Source organism: Manis javanica, chromosome 4 (genome assembly GCF_040802235.1).
Source record: "Manis javanica isolate MJ-LG chromosome 4, MJ_LKY, whole genome shotgun sequence".
Lineage (NCBI taxonomy): Eukaryota > Metazoa > Chordata > Mammalia > Pholidota > Manidae > Manis > Manis javanica.
This window is the reverse complement of record NC_133159.1, coordinates 108,913,058-108,934,739: the sequence shown is the minus strand read 5'-3', so window position 1 is coordinate 108,934,739 and position 21,682 is coordinate 108,913,058. Positions and strand designations below refer to the sequence as shown.

At 42.8% G+C, this 21,682-nt stretch overlaps 1 protein-coding gene across 3 annotated transcripts; it reads right to left on the bottom strand.

The window, feature by feature from the left end:
- Positions 1 to 266: 266 nt before the first annotated feature.
- PSMD4 (proteasome 26S subunit ubiquitin receptor, non-ATPase 4) lies at positions 267 to 20,937 on the bottom strand. 3 transcript variants are annotated; one of them, XM_017670873.3, is made up of 10 exons: positions 20,780 to 20,937; positions 5,857 to 5,997; positions 4,887 to 5,001; positions 4,421 to 4,507; positions 4,109 to 4,177; positions 3,723 to 3,938; positions 3,298 to 3,406; positions 3,003 to 3,134; positions 2,850 to 2,917; positions 267 to 2,273 (listed from the first exon to the last, which is right to left on the bottom strand). In XM_017670873.3, exons 1-10 carry the CDS (start codon positions 20,803 to 20,805, stop codon positions 2,103 to 2,105), a joined length of 1,134 nt encoding a protein of 377 aa, XP_017526362.1. In that variant the 5' UTR covers positions 20,806 to 20,937; the 3' UTR covers positions 267 to 2,102. The 3 variants fall into 3 exon arrangements, with proteins under 3 accessions (XP_017526362.1, XP_036859139.1, XP_073090723.1); XM_073234622.1 differs by lacking the exon at positions 267 to 2,273 and adding an exon at positions 2,295 to 2,448; XM_037003244.2 differs by lacking the exon at positions 4,109 to 4,177.
- Between the last annotated feature and the right edge of the window lie 745 nt (positions 20,938 to 21,682).

Below are 21,682 nucleotides of genomic sequence, written 5' to 3'. Positions count from 1 at the left end.
TGAAATTCATGGAAAGTGGGTCCAGGCAGAAGTAATAGTGAAGATCACTGAGGAAAGAGGGGTTTTCCAATAAACAATGCTGTAACAATTGCTCCACATTACAGAACTGAAAGTGAATCCCTATCTCAATATATGCAAAAATGGATTCTAGATTTTTAAAAAAACCATAAAACTTTAACCTTGAAAGAAAAGACTGAGGTATTAGACATTAAATTAAGAACTTTGTTCTCTGAAGGACACCTTTTGAAAAGTAAAATAAGAAGCCATAAATAGGGAGAATATATTTCCAATATATATATATAACCAATGATGATTTGGTATCAAGAATAAGAACTACAAAACATCAGTAAAGACAACCCAATAGAAAAATGGACAGAAGACATGAAGAGACATTTCACAAAAATTGAAACACAATTATCTTATTATAAAAACCTTACATATTTTGAAAAGATGATCCATCTCATTAGAACTCAGGGAAATGCAGATCAAGACAACAATCCATTATTATTTTATCCTCACTAGGTTGGCAGAAATTAGTAAGTCTTAATGACACCAAGGCCTGGAAAGGATGTGGTCAGTAGGAATTCTTATACAAGCCCCCCAGTGGATACCTGAAACCAAGGATAGTACCAAACCTTATATATACTGTTTTTTTCCAATACATACCTATGATAACATTTCAATTATAAATTCAGCACAGTAGGAAATTAACAATAAAAGTTGTAACAATATACTGGAGTAAGTTATATGAATGTGGCTTCTCAAAATACCTTACTCTATACACTACTCATCCTTCTTTTGATGATATAATACAATGCCTACCTGATGAGATGAAATAAGGTCAATGACGTAGGCCTTGTGTCGTGTTGCTACTATTTACCTGACAGTAGTCAGGATGATCATCTGCTTCCGGACAACTGATTATACTAACTGAAACCAGAGAACAAATCCACTTATATGGGGACTGTAGAAGGGAGTACAAACTCGTACACCACTAGGAACAACTATTCATCATAGTCCTGTAAAGTAGCCTACAGAACCCCTTGCCCAAGTGCACCAGGAGAGATGTTCAAAAATCTCCACTGTAACTGTTGAGAACAGAAAAATCAAGGGAAACAATGCAAAAGCTCATCAACAGGAAAATGCACGGATTTTGGTATTTTCACAGTATGTAATACTATACAACCATGAAACATGAATGAAAAACGGCTACATGCAACAATTTTGAGGAACCTCAGAAATAAAATGTTTGTTAAAAAAGCAAGTCCCAGAAGTCTCACAGTATACAACTATTTTTTATAAAGGTCAAAAACAAGCACAACTAAACAAATTCTGGCTTAGTCTGTACATAAAAAACTATGAAGGGAAAAAGTGATAAATGTAAAACATGGGTGATAGTTCTCTCTTGAGGATGTAGAGGTGAGTTCAAGAAAGCTACTCGGTTCCTCCAAAGCACCTCTCTGCTATCAGCCCACACTGAGCCTACTGACTGGGAACATCTCATCCCTTCCAGCAGCTGATGGACTTTTTGCCTGTCTGAGGGCTCAGATGTCACCTCCAGGAGCCTTCACAGAGGCTGTGAGTTTGGTCTTTGTCCTGTTCCCACAGTGAGTTTGTGGTTCTCTGGGCACTTTTCAGTCTGTGATCACTGATTTATATGGGGGCCCAGCCCTAGGCTGAGTCCCCAAAGGCTGCATTTGGAGAGACAAAGATATGTCCCCAAATGACACATCTTCTAAGCCTGTTTTCTATTCACTTCTGTGGTCCCAGTGAATTAAGTGAATCTCAGCAAAGTAATGAGAAAGTAAAATCCCGGGGCAGTAGACATGCAAGCGGAGCCTGTCATGGATGCAGACGGGAAGCAGGGGAGCAAGTCAGGATCGAGAGGCCAGCTATCAGAGGGAACGTGGAACTCGAGAGGGAATGCTCTCCTTCACGCCATGTTCTTCTTCCCCAACTCTCAACAATCAAAAACTACCAGTTAGAAGCAAAAAAGCAAAAAAAAAAGTTGCCAAGCTTTATTTAGGCTGTAATGGTTACAGATAATGTATCTGACCCTCCATCCCACCCCACCCCATGCAGCCCCCCGAGCAGACCCAGTCTCATTTCTTGTCCTCCTCCTTCTTGTCCTTCTTGCCATCCTTGGTGGCCTGGGAGGCCAGGGAGCCCATGGCATTCCGAATGGCCTCATTGTTGGGATCCACGCCAGGAAGATTCTCCAGGACACTCTGAAGGAACTCAGGGTCCTGCATCACATCATAGTCGTCCTCTTCCTGGAATGGGGTAGTGTCAGCTTGGGGTGAGGGCAGCCAGGCAGGGATCCAGCAAGGGTGAGGAGGAGGCAGAGCATGCTGCCACCTGAGCCCGTTTCTGCACCTCACCTGTTCAGGGGTGGGGGCAACTCTGGCCGGGCGCAGGAAGGACAATTCAGGAAAATACCCAGGGCCTCTACACGGTACGAATGCAAACATTTATTGCCAACCAGTAGAGAAGAAAACTGGGAACTCTGCTTCCTGAGCTCAGAGGGTAAAAAGAAGCACCACCACATTTAGTTCCTGCTATCACTCTCCTGGGAAGAAGTTCTAAAGAACTGTCCAGACTGTTCCTACCACACAGGAAGGGAAACTATGGAATACTAAGACACTGCTCCAAATCTGACCACCAGCGTTCCATTGCCTTAACAAGGTTTACCTACACAGAAGGTACATCTATGTGTTTCTTTCCCTCTGCTCCTTAAAGAGCTCATTTATGAAACCCTGAGAAGATTGGTACCAGGCCTAGAGGCTAACGACCTAAACACAAGAGGATTTTAAGCCTAACAGGAGTCAGCAGTCATCCCTAGCCCTCACCTTGGCAGGCTCAGATGTGTCCATGGCGGAACTGGCATCGATGTCAGATGCTTCTGCCTGGCCAAACTCTGAGGAAAAGAAGTTGGTCTGTTCAGTTCCACTTCCCCATGCCCACCTCTCTGCCTGAGATCCAGCACCCAGGCCCTGGCTCACCTGCACCCTGCAGGGACATCTGCATGGCATATGCAATCTGCTCCTCCTCGGTCATACTGCTCAAGTCGGGGAGACCAGTGTGGCCAAACTCCTGCTGGTTGATGGTCATCTTCAGCAGGGCATCGTCTGAGTCTGCGAAAAGGAAGAGGTGGCAGGGTAGAGCTGACGGGATGTCCCACACAGGCCCACCCACGAACTGGTTCCTCAGCTGCCAGACCCCCCCATGCCCACTCCAGTCAGTACCGCTTCCACCGAGCACCCGTGGCCCCAGGACTGCAGACTCCACCTCTTGTACCTTCAGTCCCAGGGGTGGCAATCCCAGCCTCAGCAGCAGAGGCTGCAGCCGCCCGCCGTGCCTCCTCCTCCTGCCGCTGCCGCTGCTCTTCCATAGAAACACGAAGGGCCTGGCGAAGGGCAGGGTAAGGTCAGACTTTCTCCTACCCTCACCGCTGCTGGGCACTGGGGAAGTAGGCTGAGGGGTGGAAAAGGGGCATCGAAAGGGGCAACTTATGATTTACATATATGGGGGTGCAAACGAGAGAATCTGACATTGGCACCCCTGGAGATCACAATTTTGGAGAAGAGGGTCCAAAAGGGGGTCTAGGAAAATGAGCAAAGGATTTGGGACTGTCTAGCCCCAGGGAAGCTATGTGATGTGTGGGCACCAGTAGAAGAGGACAAAGACAGACCCTTGGGCTCTACCTGAGGTCGTTTGCTCACCAATGCCAGCTCTGGATCAGCACTGGGATCCACTCCAAATTCAAAGTCACTGGCACCAAGACCCAGTATGGCACCACCCTCACCAGCCAGAATTGGAGAACTAATGAGGGCATCAGCCAAACTGGGCCCAGGAGGTACTGTCACCAGATGAGAACCGGTTCCATCTTTTCCGTTCAGTGTGTTTACAAAGGCTGTCAGCTTTTCTGTGTTCACCTCCTGGGGGAAGAAGAACACAGGAGGCTCTCCTTCCTGCCTTGCTCCCCATTCGTTGCCATTTCAGTTCTTGTCTGCAGCTACTCTCTCAAAGTGCAGGCACTCCTCTGGGTAAGGACTGTTTTCTGCTTATAACCAAATCAAGTCAATGCCCTCAACCAATCCTTACTCACCTCTTCCCCAAAATTGATAATGTCAACATTAACTTTCTCCTTCTTGAGGCGTTTAGCCAGTTTCACCAGCTGGGAAGAAGGGGAGAGAAATGAGGAAATCTGTTCTACACTATGAAGGGAAATGACACATCTCACAAAAGCATACAAAAACTGGCTGACCTCCCCAAGGTCCCCAACAGAAACACTAAGTGCTGCATATCCACCCCTCTCCAAGCTGGTGAACCTAGGGCCTCTGCCAGGCTCTCCTAAGGGCTGAAACACCCCACTCCCAACCCAAGTTGCCCCAAGTCCCCAGCTGCCACCTGGACTCACCTCCTTCTCACTGTCCTCCACGGGGCTTCCCACGAAGGCAATGACACGCATCTTGTGATTCTTGCCTTGTCGGTGCTTCAGAGCCAGCTAATAAAGGGGAGGAAGTTTTCAGGGTCAGCCAGAAGAATCACCCAGCTCTTTCCTCTATCACTGTTTTTTTTTTCTTATGGTTTCTATGTACCTCAAGTCTACTGTTGTACTCACACAGGTCTAAACCCCCTCCTCCAGCCTTCCCTTCTTGCTGCATCTGCCTGGATAAGGAAGGGGGGTTCATTCTCAAGTTCAGTTTTCCCCTCACAATCCTCACCAATCCCAGGAACCCATCCCAACACATCCTTTCTGCTCCTTTCTCTGGGTCATCTCTCCTCTGCTCTGGTTCTATCTCAAGATTCTAGGGAAGAAATGCATAACGTTGGAGGCAGAACCTCAGAGTGAGAAGGAGCAATCAGAGGGTCCCAGGACTCACATGGGCCACACGGATGCCAGTGCAGAAGGTGATCTTGCCCTTGGGTTGGACAGTGTGGAGCTTGGACAGGATGCGGCCAGTGTCAGGGGTGAGGGTGGTCAGCACTTCACAGTCACTGGAACATGGAGTTCAGGTCAGGAAAGTGCCTCCAAACTGTGTTTGAATCATCTTTTCTTTAGAGACCTGGATAATAACTGTAATCTCTAATTTTCTTAATCAAACATTTAGTGTTTGGAGAGTAGACCTTAAAAGTTTGCATCACAAGGAAAAAAATACCTGTAACTATGTGAGATGTGAATGTTAACTAAACTGACTGTGGTGATCATTTCACAATATATACATACATCATTATGATGTACACCTTAAAACTCACACAAAGGTGTATGTCAATTATGTCTCAGTAAAACTGAAAATAACACCTAGAGTTTGGTATACAAAGCAGGAAATAAGTGGCTGACTTTTTGAGAAACTTGTCCTCTTCCTCCAGATTCCCCTTAGCATCCCCCTCTCATTTGTTCGTGCTCCCAGGACGGAGTATCCTCCACAGGAGCTGGATGCTGCTTTAGAACTCCCCAACCCTCTCCATTTCTAGACCCATTTTCTAGCTAACAACATGTATACTGGAGTGGAAATTTACTCATTTGATCAGACCCTAAAACAAATCATGTCTGGGGTAACAGGAAGTGTGATACAGGCCCTGGGGCTCTGATCCAAAATTACTTTTCACTGACTTTAAAATACACTGTGAAATTTTACCTGAGAGAGCTTCAAACTGCATTAAATTTGGGTAAATATTAAAAACAAGTTGCTATTTATATTTATACTGAATAGTGAACAAGGTAGTCTAGGAAGATGATAGGCAAAAGCAGCCTTGTGGAATCCAGAAATGGAGAGCAGCCTGGATAAGGCAGGCCACATGTCGGAAACCCCCGACCCACCTACCAAGCCCCCCCCCACCCTGTCCATATACTTGGCCAATGTGATGAGGCCCACGTTGTTCTCAGGGTTACTGCGGGTCTTGGAGTGACATACAATGTTGACGGCATCCTGTTGGGCCTGCAGCCGGGTAGGTAAGAAGTCCCCATTCCGCATATACTCACTGTTGTCCACACTGTAGATTAGGAGTGAGAAGGAAAGAAGACACAGTGTAGAATCTCTCTGAGACATTCTCTCCAATCCCAGGGAATCCCACCCCCCTTCAAGCCCTCTCCTGTGAGTGCCATTGTCATGTAGGGCAACAGCTCTCAGTCTTAAAGAAATAAAATCTCCTGCAACTTAAAAAACAAAAACAGATGGCCAAGCCTTACCCTGGACTTACTGACTCAAAATGACCAAAGGAGTAAAAAAGTTTTAAGCCTCCACTCCACAAGGGATTCTGGTAATAAGCACAGAAGGTTGTGCTTCACTGATGTACCACAATCACCTTCTTATAAACTGAATGTAACTGTAACTAAGCACTGTCACGGATGAATACTCTAAGTCTGCCATTAAAATAGGAGTACTCCAAAGGCAGGGAATATTTATAAAGTAACACACACTTGGCAGCACTATGTGCAGGAAAGCACAATACCACCATCTGGTTAAATGTTTAACAGCTTTGGCTGCTGGACTCGACTGCAAAAATGAGGTTTCATGGATTTGAGATCTCATGTCTTTTATCCCTGCAATTTCTCACAGTCTACGAAACCCAGGTAATATGAAATACAAGCTCCAGCTTCCCAAAAACCAAAAGAAGGCAGCTAAGTAAACAGGTTATGAAGCCCCAGAACAGGATCAGTTCTTGATGACCAGAGATCACTTAGAACTCTCACAGCCAATGAGATGGAAGGAAGCAGTGCCCTATCAGAGACATCTATTAGTCAACAATATGGGCTTCGGGGAAAATTTTTCTTTAGTATGCTTTGCCTGGCAATAAATACAAACCAATAATGAGAGAAGTAATTAAGAAGCTAATAAAAGACAAGTAGATAAGGGAGTAAAGGGCAGTGTTCAGGCTCAGGTTCAAATCTCCACTCTGTTAATTATTAATTCTATGATCCTGAAGAAGTTGCTTCATTTCTCTAATGGCCAGTTACCTCATCCATAAAGTGGGTTTATTGTATTTACTCCTACAGGGATTGCCATGAGGATGAAATGCATGGAAGTATACTTAGCACGGGGCACAACAGTAAGCATGAAATACAAACTAGTTGAGTTAACTTTCTTACAATCTATGTAAATTAAAGAAGGTCAAGGGCTGACTCTGCTGACCTTATATTATATTCTTTTTCCCTTAATACACTGTTTCCATTTATTCTCCCAGCAGGGAAGTAACTGCTTCTCCAGTTTGAAATACAGTGGTTGAGTTCAAATTCAGGAACAAGGGAGGCTCTGAGGATTGTCCAGATGGAATGGCTACTAAGTACAAGGGTTGTGGGCAAGAGCAGCAGATGGATGAAGGCTGGAAGAAAGGTGTCAGAGTAAGAAAGGGGACTTGAGAGGCAGGGAGAAGGGACAGGGGCAAACTCAGCAGTAGTTCTAACACTCTTGTGCATCAGAACCACAGGGAGGATGCTGGTAGTGGTGATGGTGGTAAAAACACAGACACCTTAACATGTATGCAGCCCTAAAAAACACAATGTTTAGTTTTCCCAGTTTTGAATTCTATGAATGGAATAACGTACGCATTTCTTGTGACTTTGTTTCCTCGATGGTATGCAATTTTCCTCCAACAAAAATCAAAATCAAAATAAAGTCTTATAATATTACACAGCTATTCCATAAAGTCTTCATCTAATCAAAGAATGAAGATGCCTCAACTTCCTAGCTGAGATTCCGCCTCAGCAGATCAAAAACAGAATCAAATACACGGAATTTTTAAAAAGCTGCTCCATAAAATTCTGATGCACAGCAAAGCATGAGGCCCTAAAGAAAAAAGGAGTGACTCTCATTACTATTCTGTGCCTAGGCTATTAAAATAGGCCAACAATACCCCCATACCAGATGGCTTCACTGCTGAATTACATATTTTAGACAAGACCTAATACCCATTCTCCTTAAGGTTTTCCAAAAAGTAGAAGAGGAAGGAATACTTCCAAACTTATTCTATGAAGCCAACATCACTCTAATACCAAAACCAAGCAAAGACACCATAAAAAAAAGAGACCAACATCTCTGATGAACATAGATGCAAAAATACTCAACAAAATATTTAGCAAAACCAAATTCAAAAATACATAAAAAAGATTGTCCATCTCTAAAGAATCCACTCCAAACTTACTAGATGTAATATATAAATTCAGCAAAGCTGCAGGACACAAAAATAATACACAGAAATCTTGCGTTCCTATACACTAACAATGAACTAGCAAAAATTAGAAATCAGGAGAATAATTCCATTCACAATTGCATCAAAAAGAATAAAACACCTAGGAATAAATCTAACAAAGGAAGTAAAAGACCTATATTCTGAAAAGTACAAGACACTCATGAGAGAAATTAAAGAAGACAGCAATAAATGGAAACACATCCCATGCTCATGGATAGGAAGAATGAATATTGTCAAAATGGACATCCTGCCTAAAGCAATCTACAGATTCAATGCAATCCCTATCAAAATACCAACAGCACTCTTCAACAATCTAGAGCAAATAGTTCTAAAATTCATATGGAACCACAAAAGACCCCGAATAGCCAAAGCAATCCTAAGAAGCAAGAATAAAGCAGGGGGGATCTCGCCTCCCAACTTCAAGCTCTACTACAAAGCCACAGTACTCAAGACAATTTGGTACTGGCACAAGAACAGAGCCGCAGACCAGTGGAACAGAACAGAGAGTCCAGATATTAACCCAAGCATATATGGTCAGTTAATATACGATAAAGGAGCCATGGATATGCAATGGGGAAATGACAGCCCCTTCAACAGCTGGTGTTGGCAAAACTGGACAGCTACATGTAAGACAATGAAACTGGACAAGTCTAACCCCATACACAAAAGTAAACTCAAAATGGATCAAAGACCTGAATGGAAGTCATGAAACCAAAAACATAGGCAAAAATCTCTTGGACATGAACACGAGCAACTTCTTCATGAATATATCTCCCCTGGCAAGGGAAAGAAAAGTGAACAAGTGGGACTATGTTAAACTAAAAAGCTATTGTACAGCAAAGGACACCATCAGTAGAACAAAAAGGCATCCTACAGTATGAGAGAATATATTCATAAATGACAGATCCGATAAGGGGTTGACTTCCAAAATATATAAAGAACTTACATACCTCAACAAACAAAAAGCAAATAATCCAATTAAAACTGGGCAGAAGGATGGGGAGCCAAGATGGTGGCATGAGTAGTTCAGTGGAAATCTCCTCCCAAAACATACATATTTTTGAAAATACAACAAATACAACTATTCCTAAAAGAGACACCAGTGGATACAGTACAATAGCCAGACTACATCTACATCTGCGAGAAGTCAGCATCACACGAAGGGGTAAGATACAACCCATGGCCCACAGGGACCCGAACGCCCCCCGATCCCAGACCCTGGTGGGAAGAAAGGAGTCAGAGTGGGGAGGGAGTGAAAGCCCAGGACTGCTGAACAACCAGCTCTAGAAATCTGCACCTGGAGCGCAGACACCAGGTGCACAGGGTGCTGGATATTAGAGAAATGGAAAAGCAAAACCTGTGAGCAGGTCCTCACAACCGGCATCCCTGAGACAAAAGAAAAGCAAGTGCTTTTTGCAAGTCTTAAAGCGACAGGGACCCACAGCTGGACAAAGTTGTCCCGGCACACTCACCCCAGCAACTGGGAATTACAGGGAAATCTAGGCGACATAACCCCCAGGGTGGCAGCGCAGCTCTGAAGCCCCTCACGGCGATAAGCAGCCTGCAAGTCATTCCCCCAACTGGTGCGGACCCCTACACACCAGCCCAGTAGTGGGAGAGCGGTAGCGTGCAACAGGGGCAGCGGTGCCAGAGAGGCCCAGGAGTAGCCCGCGCAAGCCTGCTGCAGCCGAGCAGCCTAGGGCCGGCATGCGTGAGCTGCCAGTGGTGGCGAACGACTGGCTGTGTGAACCTGTGGTGGGAGCACCCAAGTGGCCCGGGATGAACACGTGTGAGCTGGCAGTGGCAGCGACAGAGCCGCCCACGCGAACACACAGCGGCGATGCCAGAGGGCACAGGGAGCAGCCCATACGCACCAGCGGCGGTGGCACCAGAGGGGCCCAGGAGCAGCCCATGCAAGCCTGCAGCGGCAGCAACTGAGTGGCCCGGGAGCAGCCTGTACACACCAGCAGCAGCGCCAGAGGGGCCCAGGAGACGTCTGCACTAGCCAGCAGTGGCGGCAACTAATCAGCCCACGCGTGCCACTGGTGGTGGCACCAGAGGAGCCTGGGAGCAGCCCATGGGAGCCAGCGGCGGAGGAGAAGCCCAGGAGCAGCTGCACCACCAGCAGCTGCCCAAAACTAAGCCCAGCACACAGCCACCCAGGCCAGACCCAAAGGCTGTTGCCAGTATACAGCTGCCCGGCAGGGGTGCTGCTTTTGCAGGAGAGCGCATCCGGTGTGCCTGCCACTCCCAGCAGGGCTTTGCGCTACTCTGACGGAGACCCTGCCCACAGCAGCTTAGAGGATTAACCCGGAGGTTGCTCCAGGAATGCAGGTAACCGACACAGGCAGCAGAGAAGGGCAAGGCAAACAGCAAGCAGGAAAGCACTTTGTTCTACCAGCTGAAACATGCGCTACCTGCCTACAGCTACCTCTATCATCATGAAAAGGCAGAAGAATTTAGTCCAGTCCAAAACAGCCCAGACAACCCCTGACCTCTAGAGGAGGGCCTGGGGACAGGGACCTAACCAATCTCACCAAAAAAGAATTCAAAATAAAGGTCATAGCCATGCTGATGAATCTGCAGAGAAATATGCAATAGCTAAAGGAGCACGTAGAGGGAGAATACAGAAATAAAAAAATCTCTGGAAGAACTCAAAGCAGACTGGACGAGGTGCAAAAGGCCATTAATGGAAAGGAAATCAGAGAAAAGTAATGCAGAGAAGCTGAAGTAGAGAGAGATAAAAGGATTTCCAGGAATGAAAGAATATTAAGAGAACTGTGTGACCAATCCAAATAGAACAATATTCGCATTACAGGGGTATCATAAGAAGAGAGAGAAAAAGGGACAGAAAGTGTCTTTGAAGAAATAATTCCTGAAAACTTCCCCAAACTGGGGGAGGAAATAGTCGCTCAGACCACAGAGGCGCACAGAACTCCCAACATAAGGGACCCAAAGAGGACAACACCAAGACACAAGTAACTAAAATGGCAAAGATCAAGGACAAAGACAGAGCATTAACGGCAGCCAGAGAGAGAAAAAAGGTCACCTACAAGGGAAAACCCATTAGGCTATCATCAGACTTCTCAGTAGAAACCTTACAGGCCAGAAGAGAATGGCATAATACACTTAATGCAATGAAGCAGAAGTGCCTTGAACCAAGAAAACTGTATCCAGCACGATTATTATTTAAATATGGAAGGATTAAACAATTCCCAGACAAGCAAAAGTTGAGGGAATTTGCCTCCCACAAACCACCTCTACAGGATATTTTAGAGGGACTACTCTAGATGGGAGCACTCCTAAGGCTAAATAGATGTCACCAGAGAAAATAAAATCACAGCAAAGAAAGCAGACCAACCAAATACTAACTAAAGGCAAAAAATAAAATCAACTATCCACAAAAGCAGTCAAAGGAAACACAAAAGAGCACAGAACAAAGCACCTAACATATGAAGAGTGGAGGGGGAAGAATAAGGGAGAGAAATAAAGAAGCACCAGACAGTGTTTATAATTGCTCAATAAGTGAGTTAAGTTAGACAGTAAGATAGTAAAGAAGCTAATCTTGAACCTTTGGTAACAAAGAACCTAAAGCTGGCAATGACAATAAGTACATATCTTTAATAATAACGCAAAATGTAAATGGACTGAATGCACCAATCAAAAGATGCAGAGTAATAGAATGGATAAAAAAGCAAGAACCATCTACATGCTGCTTACAAGAGACTCACCTTAAACCCAAAGACATGCACAGATTAAAAGTCAAAGGATGGAAAAAGATATTTCATGCAAACAACAGGGAGAAAAAAGCAGTTGTTGCAGTACTAGTATCAGACAAAATAGAATTCAAAACAAAGAAAGTAACAAGAGATAAAGAAGGACATTACATAATGATAAAGGGCTCAGTCCAATGAGAGGATATAACCATTATAAATATATATGCACCCAATAGAGGAGCACCAGCATATGTGAAATAAATACTAATAGAATTAAAGGAGGAAATAGAATGCAATGCATTCATTTTGGGAGACTTCAACACACCACTCACTCAAATGGTTTGATTCACCAGACAGAAAATAAGTAAGGACACAGAAGCACTGAACAACACACTAGAACAGATGGACCTAATAGACATCTATAGAACTCTACATCCAAAAGCAACAGGATACACATTCTTCTCAAGTGCACATGGAATATTCTCCAGAATAGACCACATACTAGGCCACAAAAAGAGCCTCAGTAAATTCCAAAAGATTGAAATCCTACCAACCAACTTTTCAGACCACAAAGGTATAAAACTAGAAATAAATTGTACAAAGAAAGCAAAAAGGTTCACAAACACATGGAGGCTTAACAACACGCTTCTAAACAGTCAATGGATCAACTACCAAATTAAAATGGAGATGCAGCAATATATGGAAATAAATGACAACAACAACACAAAGCCCCAACTTCTATGGGATGCAGCAAAAGCAGCCTTAAGAGGAAAGTATATAGCAATTCAGGCATATTTAAGAAGGAAGAACAATCCCAAATGAATAGTCTAACGTCAGAACTATCGAAATTGGAAAAAGAAGAACAAATGAGGCCTAAAGTCAACAGAAGGAGGCACATAGTAAAGATCACAGAAGAAATAAATAAAATTGAGAAGAATTAAAACAATAGAAAAAAATCAGTGAAACCAAGAGCTGGTTCTCTGAGAAAATAAACAAAATAGATAAGCCTCTAGCCAGACTTATTAAGAGAAAAAGAGAAACAACGCACATCAACAGAATCAGAAATGAGAAAGGAAAAATCATGACAGACCACACAGAAATACAAAGAATTATTAGAGAATACTATGAAAACCTATATGCTAACAAGCTGGAACACCTAGAAGAAATAGACAACTTCCTACAAAAATACAATCTTCCAAGACTGACCAAGGAAGAAACAGAAAATCTAAACAAAACAATCACCAGCAACAAAATTGAAGCAGTAATCAAAAAACTACCCAAGAACACAACCCCAAGGTCAGATGGATTTACTCAGAATTTTATCAGAGAAGACATAATACCCATTCTCCTTAAAGTTTTCTAAAAAATAGAAGAGGAGGGAATACTCGCAAACTCATTCTATGAAGCCAACATCACCCTAATACCAAAACAAGGCAAAGACCCCACCAAAAAAGAAAACTACAGACCAATATCCCTGATGAACGTAAATGCAAAAATACTTAACAAAATATTAGAAAAATGAATTCAAAAATACATCAAATGGATCATACACCATGATCAAGCGGAATTCATTCTAGGGATGCAAGGATGGTACAACATTCAAAAGTCCATCAACATCATCTACCACATCAACAAAAAGGAGGACAAAAACCACATGATCATCTCCATAGATGCTGAAAAAGCATTCAACAAAATTAAACATCCATTCATGATAAAATCTCTCAATAAAATGGGTATAGAGGGCAAGTACCTCAACATAAAAAAGGCCATATATGATAAAACCACAGCCAACATCATACTGAACAGCAAGAAGCTGAAAGCTTTTCCTCTGAGATTGGGAACAAGACAGGGATGCCCACTCTCCCCACTGTTATTCAACATAGTACTGGAGGTCCTAGCCAAGGCAATTAGACAAAACAAAGAAATACAAGGAATCCGATTGGTAAAGAAGACGTCAAACTCATTATTTGCAGATGACATGATATTGTACATAAAAAACCCTAAAGACTCCACTCCAAAACTACTGAAATAATATCGGAATTCAGCAAAGTTGCAGAATACAAAATTAACACACAGAAATAAGTGGCTCTCCTATACACTAACAATGAACTAACGGAAAGAGAAATCAGGAAAACAATTCCATTCACAATTGCATCAAAAAGAATAAAATACCCAGGAATAAACCTAACCAAGGAAGTGAAAGACCTATACCCTGAAAACTATAAGACACTCTTAAGAGAAATTAAAGAGGACACTAACAAATAGAAACTCATTCCATGCTCCTAGCTAGGAGGAATTAATATTGCCAAAATGGCCGTCCTACCCAAAGCAATACACACATTCGATGCAATCCCTATCAAAATACCAACAGCATTCTTCAACGAACTGGAACAAATAGTTCAAAAATTCATATGGAAACACCAAAGACCCCGAATAGCCAAAGCAATCCTGAGAAGGAAGAATAAAGTGGGGGGATCTCGCTCCACAACTTCAAGCTCTACTACAAAGTCACAGTACTCAAGACAATTTGGTACTGGCACAAGAACAGAGCCACAGATCAGTGGAACAGAATAGAGACTCCAAATATTAACCCAAACATATATGGTCAATTAATATATGATAAAGGAGCCATGGACATGCAATGGGCAAATGACAGTCTCTTCAACAGATGGTGCTGGCAAAACTGGACAGCTACATGAAAGAGAATGAAACTGGATCATTGCCTAACCCCATAAACAAAAGTAAATTCGAAATGCATCAAAGACCTGAATATAAGTCATGAAACCATAAACTCTTAGAAAAAAACATAGGCAAAAATCTCTTAGACATAAACAAGACCGACTTCTTCATGAAGATATCTCCCCAGGCAAGGGAAACAAAAGCAAAAATGAACAAGTGGGACTATATCAAGCTGAAAAGCTTCTGTACAGCAAAGGACACCATCAATAAAACAAAAGGTACACTACAGTATGGGAGAATATATTCATAAATGACAGATCCGATAAAGGGTTGACATCCAAAATATATAAAGAGCTCACGCACCTCAACAAACAAAAAGCAAATAATCCAATTAAAAAATGGGCAGAGGAGCTGAACAGACAGTTCTCCAAAGAAGAAATTCAGATGGTCAACAGACACATGAAAAGATGCTCCACATCACTAATCAACAGAGAAATACAAATTAAAACCCAATGAGATATCACCTCACACCAGTAAGGATGGCTACCATCCAAAAGACAAACAAGAACAAATGTTGGCGAGGTTGTGGAGAAAGGGGAACCCTCCTACACTGCTGGTGGGAATGTGGGAATGTAAATTAGTTCACCCATTGTGGAAAGTGGTATGGAGGTTCCTCAAAATGCTCAAAATAGACTTACCATTTGACCCAGGAATTCCACTTCTAGGAATTTACCCTAAGAATGCAGCAGCCCAGTTTGAAAAAGAGAGATGCACCCCTATGTTTATCGCAACACTATTTACAATAGCCAAGAAATGGAAGCAACCTAAGTGTCCATCAATAGATGAATGGATAAAGAAGATGTGGTACATATACACAATGGAATCTTATTCAGCCATAAGAAAACAAATCCTACCGTTTGCAACCACATGGATGGAGCTAGAGGGTATAATGCTCAGTGAAATAAGCCAAGCAGAGAAAGACAAGTACCAAATGATTTCACTCATATGTGGAGTATAAGAACAAAGGAAAACTGAAGGAACAAAACAGCAGCAGAATCACAAAACCCAAGAATGGACTAACAGTTACCAAAGGGAAAGGGACTGGGAATGACGGGTGGGAAGGGAGGGATAAGGGCGGGGAAAAAGAAAGGGGGCATTACGATTAGCATGTATAATGTGGTGGGTGGGGGGCACCGGGAGGGCTGTACAACACAGAGAAGTAGTGATTCTACAGCATCTTACTATGCTGATGGACAGTGACTGTAATGGGGTTTGTTGGGGGGACTTGGTGAAGGGGGGAGCCTTCATGTAATTGTAGACTAATGATACCAAAAAAAAAAGGGGGGGGGCAGCAGAAGATCTGAACAGACACTTCTCCAAAGAAGAAATTCAGATGGCCAACAGGCACATGAAAAGATGTTCCACATCACTAATCAACAGAGAAATGCAAATTAAATCCCAATGAGAGATCTCCTTACACCAGTAAGGATTGCCACCATCCAAAAGACAAATAACAACAAATGTTGGCGAGGATGTATAGAAAGGGGAACCCTCCTACACTGCTGGTGGGAATGTAAATTAGTTAAAGCATTATGGAAAGCAGTATGGAGGTTCCTCAAAAAACTTAAAACAGCAATACCATTTGACGAAGAAATTCCACTCCTAGGAATTTACCCTAAGAATGCAGAAGCCCAGTTTCAAAAAGACATATGCACCCCTATGTTTATCGCAGCACTATTTACAAGATCCAAGAAATGGAAGCAACCTAAGTGTCCATCAGTAGATGAATGGATAAAGAAGATGCGGTACATACACCCTATGGAATATTATTCAGTGATAAGAAAAAAACAAATCCTACCATTTGCAACAACATGGATGGAGCTAGAGGGTATTACGCTCAGTGAAATAAGCCAGGTGGAGGAAGACAAATACCAAAAAATTTTCCTCATTTGTCGGGTATAACAATGAAGCAAAACTGAAGGAACAAAACAGCAGCAGACTCACAGACTCCAAGAAGGGACTAGTGGTTACAAAGGGAGGGTTAGGGAGGATGGGTGTTGAGGGAGGGAGAAGGGAACTGAGGGGTACTATGTTTAGTACACATGGTGTGAGGTGTTATGGGGAAGACAGTGTAGACCAGTGAAGGCAAATAGTCACTCTGTGGCATCTTACTACACTGATGGGCAGTGACTGCAATGGAGTACAGGGGAGGACTTGATAATATGGGTGAATGTAGTAACCACATTGTTTTTCATGTGAAACCTTTATAAGTGTGTATCAACATTACCTTAAAAAAGAAATCCTCCATCATGATCAACTGGTAGGATTTACTCCAAGGATGCAAAGATGGTACAACATTCGAAAATCCATCAACATCATACAGCACATCAACAAAAAGGAGAAAAATCATGATCATGTCCACAGATGCTGAAAAGCATGCGACAAAATTCAACATCCATTCATGATAAAAATCTCAACAAAATGGGTATAGAGGGCAAGTACCTCAACAAAACAAAGGCCATATATGACAAACCCACAGTCAACATCATATGTAACAGTGAGAAGCGGAAAGCTTTTCCTCTATGATAGGGAACAAGACATGGATGCCCACTCTCCCCACTTTTATTCAAGACAGTACTGGAGGTCCTAACCACGGCAATCAGACAATACAAAGAAATAAAAGGCATCCAGATTGGTAAGGAAGAAGTTAAACTGTCACTATTTGCAGATGATATGATGTTTTACATAAAAAACTCTAAAGAATCCACTCCAAAACTACTAGATCTAATATCTGAATTCAGCAGCGTTGCAGGATACAAAGTTAATACAGAGAAATCTGTTACACTCATCTACACTAATGATGAACTAACAGAAAGAGAAATCAGAAAAACAATTCCATTCACAATTGCATCAAAAAGAATAAAATACCTAGGAATAAACCGACGAAGGAAGTAAAAGACCTATACACTGAAAATTACAAGACAGTCATAAGAGAAACTAAAGATACCAATAAATGGAAACACATCCCATGCTCATGGATAGGAAGAATTAATATTGTCAAAATGGCTATCCTGCCTAAAGTAATCTACAGATTCAATGCAATCCCTATCAAAATACCAATAGCACTCTTCAACAAACTACAGCAAATAGTTCTAAAATTTATATGGAACCACAAAAGACCCCGAATAGCCAAAGCAATTCTGAGAAGGAAGAATAAAGTGGGGGGAATTATGCTCCCCAACTTCAAGCTCTACTATAAAGCCACAGTAATCAAGACAATTTGGTAGTGGCGCAAGAACAGACCCATAGAGCAATGGAACAGACTAGCAAGCCCTGATATAAACCCGACCATATTTGGTTAATTAATATATGATAAAGGAGCCATGGACATACAATGGGGAAATGACAGCCTCTTCAAGAAATGGTGTTGGCAAAACTGGACAGCTACATTCAAGAGAATAAAACTGGATTGTCTATACCCATACACAAAAGTAAACTCAAAATGGATCAAAGACCTCAATCTAAGTCATGACACCATAAAACTCTTAGAAGATAAATACCCAAAAAGCAAATAAGCCTATTAGAAAATGGGTGGAGAAGATAAACAGACAAGTCCGCAAAGAAGAAATTCAGATGGCCAACAGGCACATGAAAAGATGCTCCACATTGCTAACTATCAGGGAAATGCAAATTAAAACCACAATGAGATATCACCTCACGCCAGTTAGGATGGCCAACATAGAACAGGAACAACAAATGCTGGCGAGGATGTGGAGAAAGGGGAACCCTCCTATACTGCTGATGGGAATGTAATTAGTTCAACCATTGTGGAAAGCAATATGGCAGTTCCTTAAAGAACTGAAAATAGAAATACCATTTGACCCTGGAATTTCACTCCTAGTAATTTACCCAAAGAAAACAAGATCCCAGATTCACAAGGACATAGACACTGCTATGTTTATCACAGCACTATTTACAGTAGCCAAGAAATGGAAACAACCTAAGTGTCCATCAACATTTGAATGGATAAAGAGGTGGTACGTATACACAATGGATTATTCAGCCATAAGAAGAAAACAAATCCTACCATTTGCAACAACATGGATGGACCTAGAGACTATTATGCTTAGTGAAATAAGCCAGGTGGAGAAAGACAAGTACCAAATTACTTTTCTCATTTGTGGAGTGTAACAACGAAGCAAAAACTGAAGGAACAAAACAGCAGCAGACTCACAGACTCCAAGAAGGTACTAGGGGTTAACAAAGGGAAGGGGTTGGGGAGGGCAGGTGGGGAGGTAGGGAGAAGGGGATTGAGGGGTATTAGGATTAGCACACATAATGTAGGGGGGACATCGGGGAGGAAGTACAGCACAGAGAAGAGAAGTAGTGATTCTATAGCATCTTACTATGCTGATGGACAATGACTGCAATGGGGTAAGTGGGGGGAACTTGATAATATGCGTGAATGTAGTAACCACAATGTTGTTCATGTGAAACCTTTATAAGAGTGTACATCAATTATACCTTTAAAAAAAGAAATAAAATAAATAAAATAAAATAGGCCACCAATATGTTTTTCTGGGCTGTATCTTTCCTCCTATATATAAAATCAGATCAATATTCTTAAATGCCATTTTGTATACAGTTCTGCCTTCATTACCCTCAGAACTTTTTCAATAGTTTTTTACTGAAGGGCACAGGGCAGAATTCAACCTCCTGAGCTTAACCATTTTTGGTCTTCTACATGATCCCATCCACCTTTCAATCAAGTCATACCAATCTATTCTCTAATCCCTAAATATGTCTTGGGCATTTACACTTCAGCAGCTTTGTTTATGCTTTCCCCTTCCTCTAATGGTCTCTCCTCCTCAACATTTTTTTAAGTCCCCTCAAAGTCCCTCTTAAACTATTTTTTGAGGACTCAATATATATTTAGTGCTCCAACAGCTTACAGAGAGCACCATCACAAACATTGTACCTACTGGTGCTATTACAAGGCAACTGCATGTTACGATTATTCCCATTTTATAAATAGTGATTTACTACATTCTCAAGAACATGCAGCTGGTTAAGTACCAAAACACACAGGCTTTTGAATACCAAATCCTGTTTTCTTTCTTCCCTTATATGCTCTCTCCTAGAGGTAGCCAGATTTAGCAAATAAAAATACAGGCCTCCCAGCTACACTTGAATTTCAGATAAATAACAAATAACTTTTTAGTATAAGTCACATGTCCCATGCGATATTTGGGACATACTTATAGCTATTTTTTATATTAAAATTACTATGTATCTGAAATTCAAGTTTAACTGGCCATCTTATACTTTATCTGGCAAAGTTATTCTCCCCCTAAAGAGAAAATTCTTAGAGGTGCCTGTTTCATCGAATTGGCAACTTGTGTGTTTGTGTACCATTTTGTATTACATTCTATGCTCACTCTTAGAAGAAACTCTTGACACCTTGCAAAAATTTGTGTCCTTAACTTCTAATTCAACTCATAATGGATACTCAGGCCAAGTCTGAGACTGATGGAGAGAGCTAGCTCGACAGGAAGAGTCTTTGTGTCAGATAGCCCTGGATTTAAATCTTGACTCCAACACTTAACTAGCTCTGTGATTTGAGTTAAGTCATTTAAAATTGCTGAGACTCGGTATCCTATCTATAAAATGGAGGGATATTTACCTTGAAGTGTTCTGAGGTTTAAGTGAGGTAAATTAAATTACTGCCCAACACACAGAAAGCAATCTGTAAAGAGCACTACTGAAGATGATACAGGGAAAGGTAATGGAGTTGGAGACGAGTTAATGGGGATTTATAACCTAACCTCTCTTCGTAAAGTCCACTGTTTTGGGAGGAGAGGCGGGCCGAAGACAAGCACGACGAGTCCAAGAAGCAGGACTCTGGCTAAAGACAAACCTGGGACTAGTCTACTTAAGGCCCGATGCTGGAGTGGAGATCGGCCGGTCACCGGCTGTCCGCAGGTTCGGGGCGAATGGGGGGTACCCCAGCCTGTCCTCGCCCCTCAGGCCCCAGGATGACTCAGGGAGTCGGCATGGCCCCTTCCTTCGCGCCCAAAGCCGCCCCTCGCCCATCGGCACGTCGCCCCCACCCCAGGCCCTCCCGGCCTCCGCGAAACACGCGCCCCCGACCAAGGCTCCTCCCCCCGCGGAGCCCCTAGCTGGCTCCTCACCAAACCATAGTACTTTCCAACACCATCTTGCCTCCTTCCTCCCGACCGGTTCTCTTGGGCCGCCTAACAACGACTCTTCCAATTGGCCCAGCGCTGACCGCCAATCACAGATCTGGCTCGGCCGGCTGATTCCGCCTCCGTGCTCCGCCTTGTGTTCTGGGAGTTGTAGGCACAGCCCGAATAAAGCGATGCTTGGCGGCGGAAGACCCAGATCAGACACAAAAAAGAGGCCCCACCTCCTCCTTTCTTACAGTTAACGGTCTCAGGTGGAGTTCCCTGCTGGCGAGAACTAAGAGAAGCTGTGGAGGAAACTCTAAAGTTCTGTGGATCTGTCTCTTTGAACACTGTCATTTTTAAAAAGTGGTGGAATTGATGCCGGGGTTCTTGTTCACGAAGTTGAAGAATGAGCTTCACAAACACTGGAGGTGGGAGAGCAAGGTACAGGCTTTTATTTAGAGATAACGTGAAAGGACAGAGCTTCTGGCTCACGCCAGGAGGGGACAAGAGAGTCCGGGGTGGTGCCTTGTCTAGGGGGTTTTATAGGCAGCTGAGGATTTTCGAGAACATTAAAAAAAGCTTAGGGGTGTGGACATATTAAGTGGTCCCTGAATATTTAGAATTAACTTAACACAAGCAACTTCCTGCTCTGATGATTTCTCTCTTGAGATACCAGCATCTTGGTCTGGCGGCAAATGAAACAAAGCCACCTGCTCAGCCCCCAAGGTGGGCTGAGGTATTGTTTGCTAAAGAGTAAAGAATTTCTAACGGCTTAACTTCTTGGGTATTAAAATGCAATCTTATCTTTAAGGTGGAATCCTTCTTGCCTTTTACTGTGTTGTTTATGCCTGGGCCTGCATGCTAAATTAGTTGCTCAGTTTGCAAAATCACTTCATCAGATCTAAA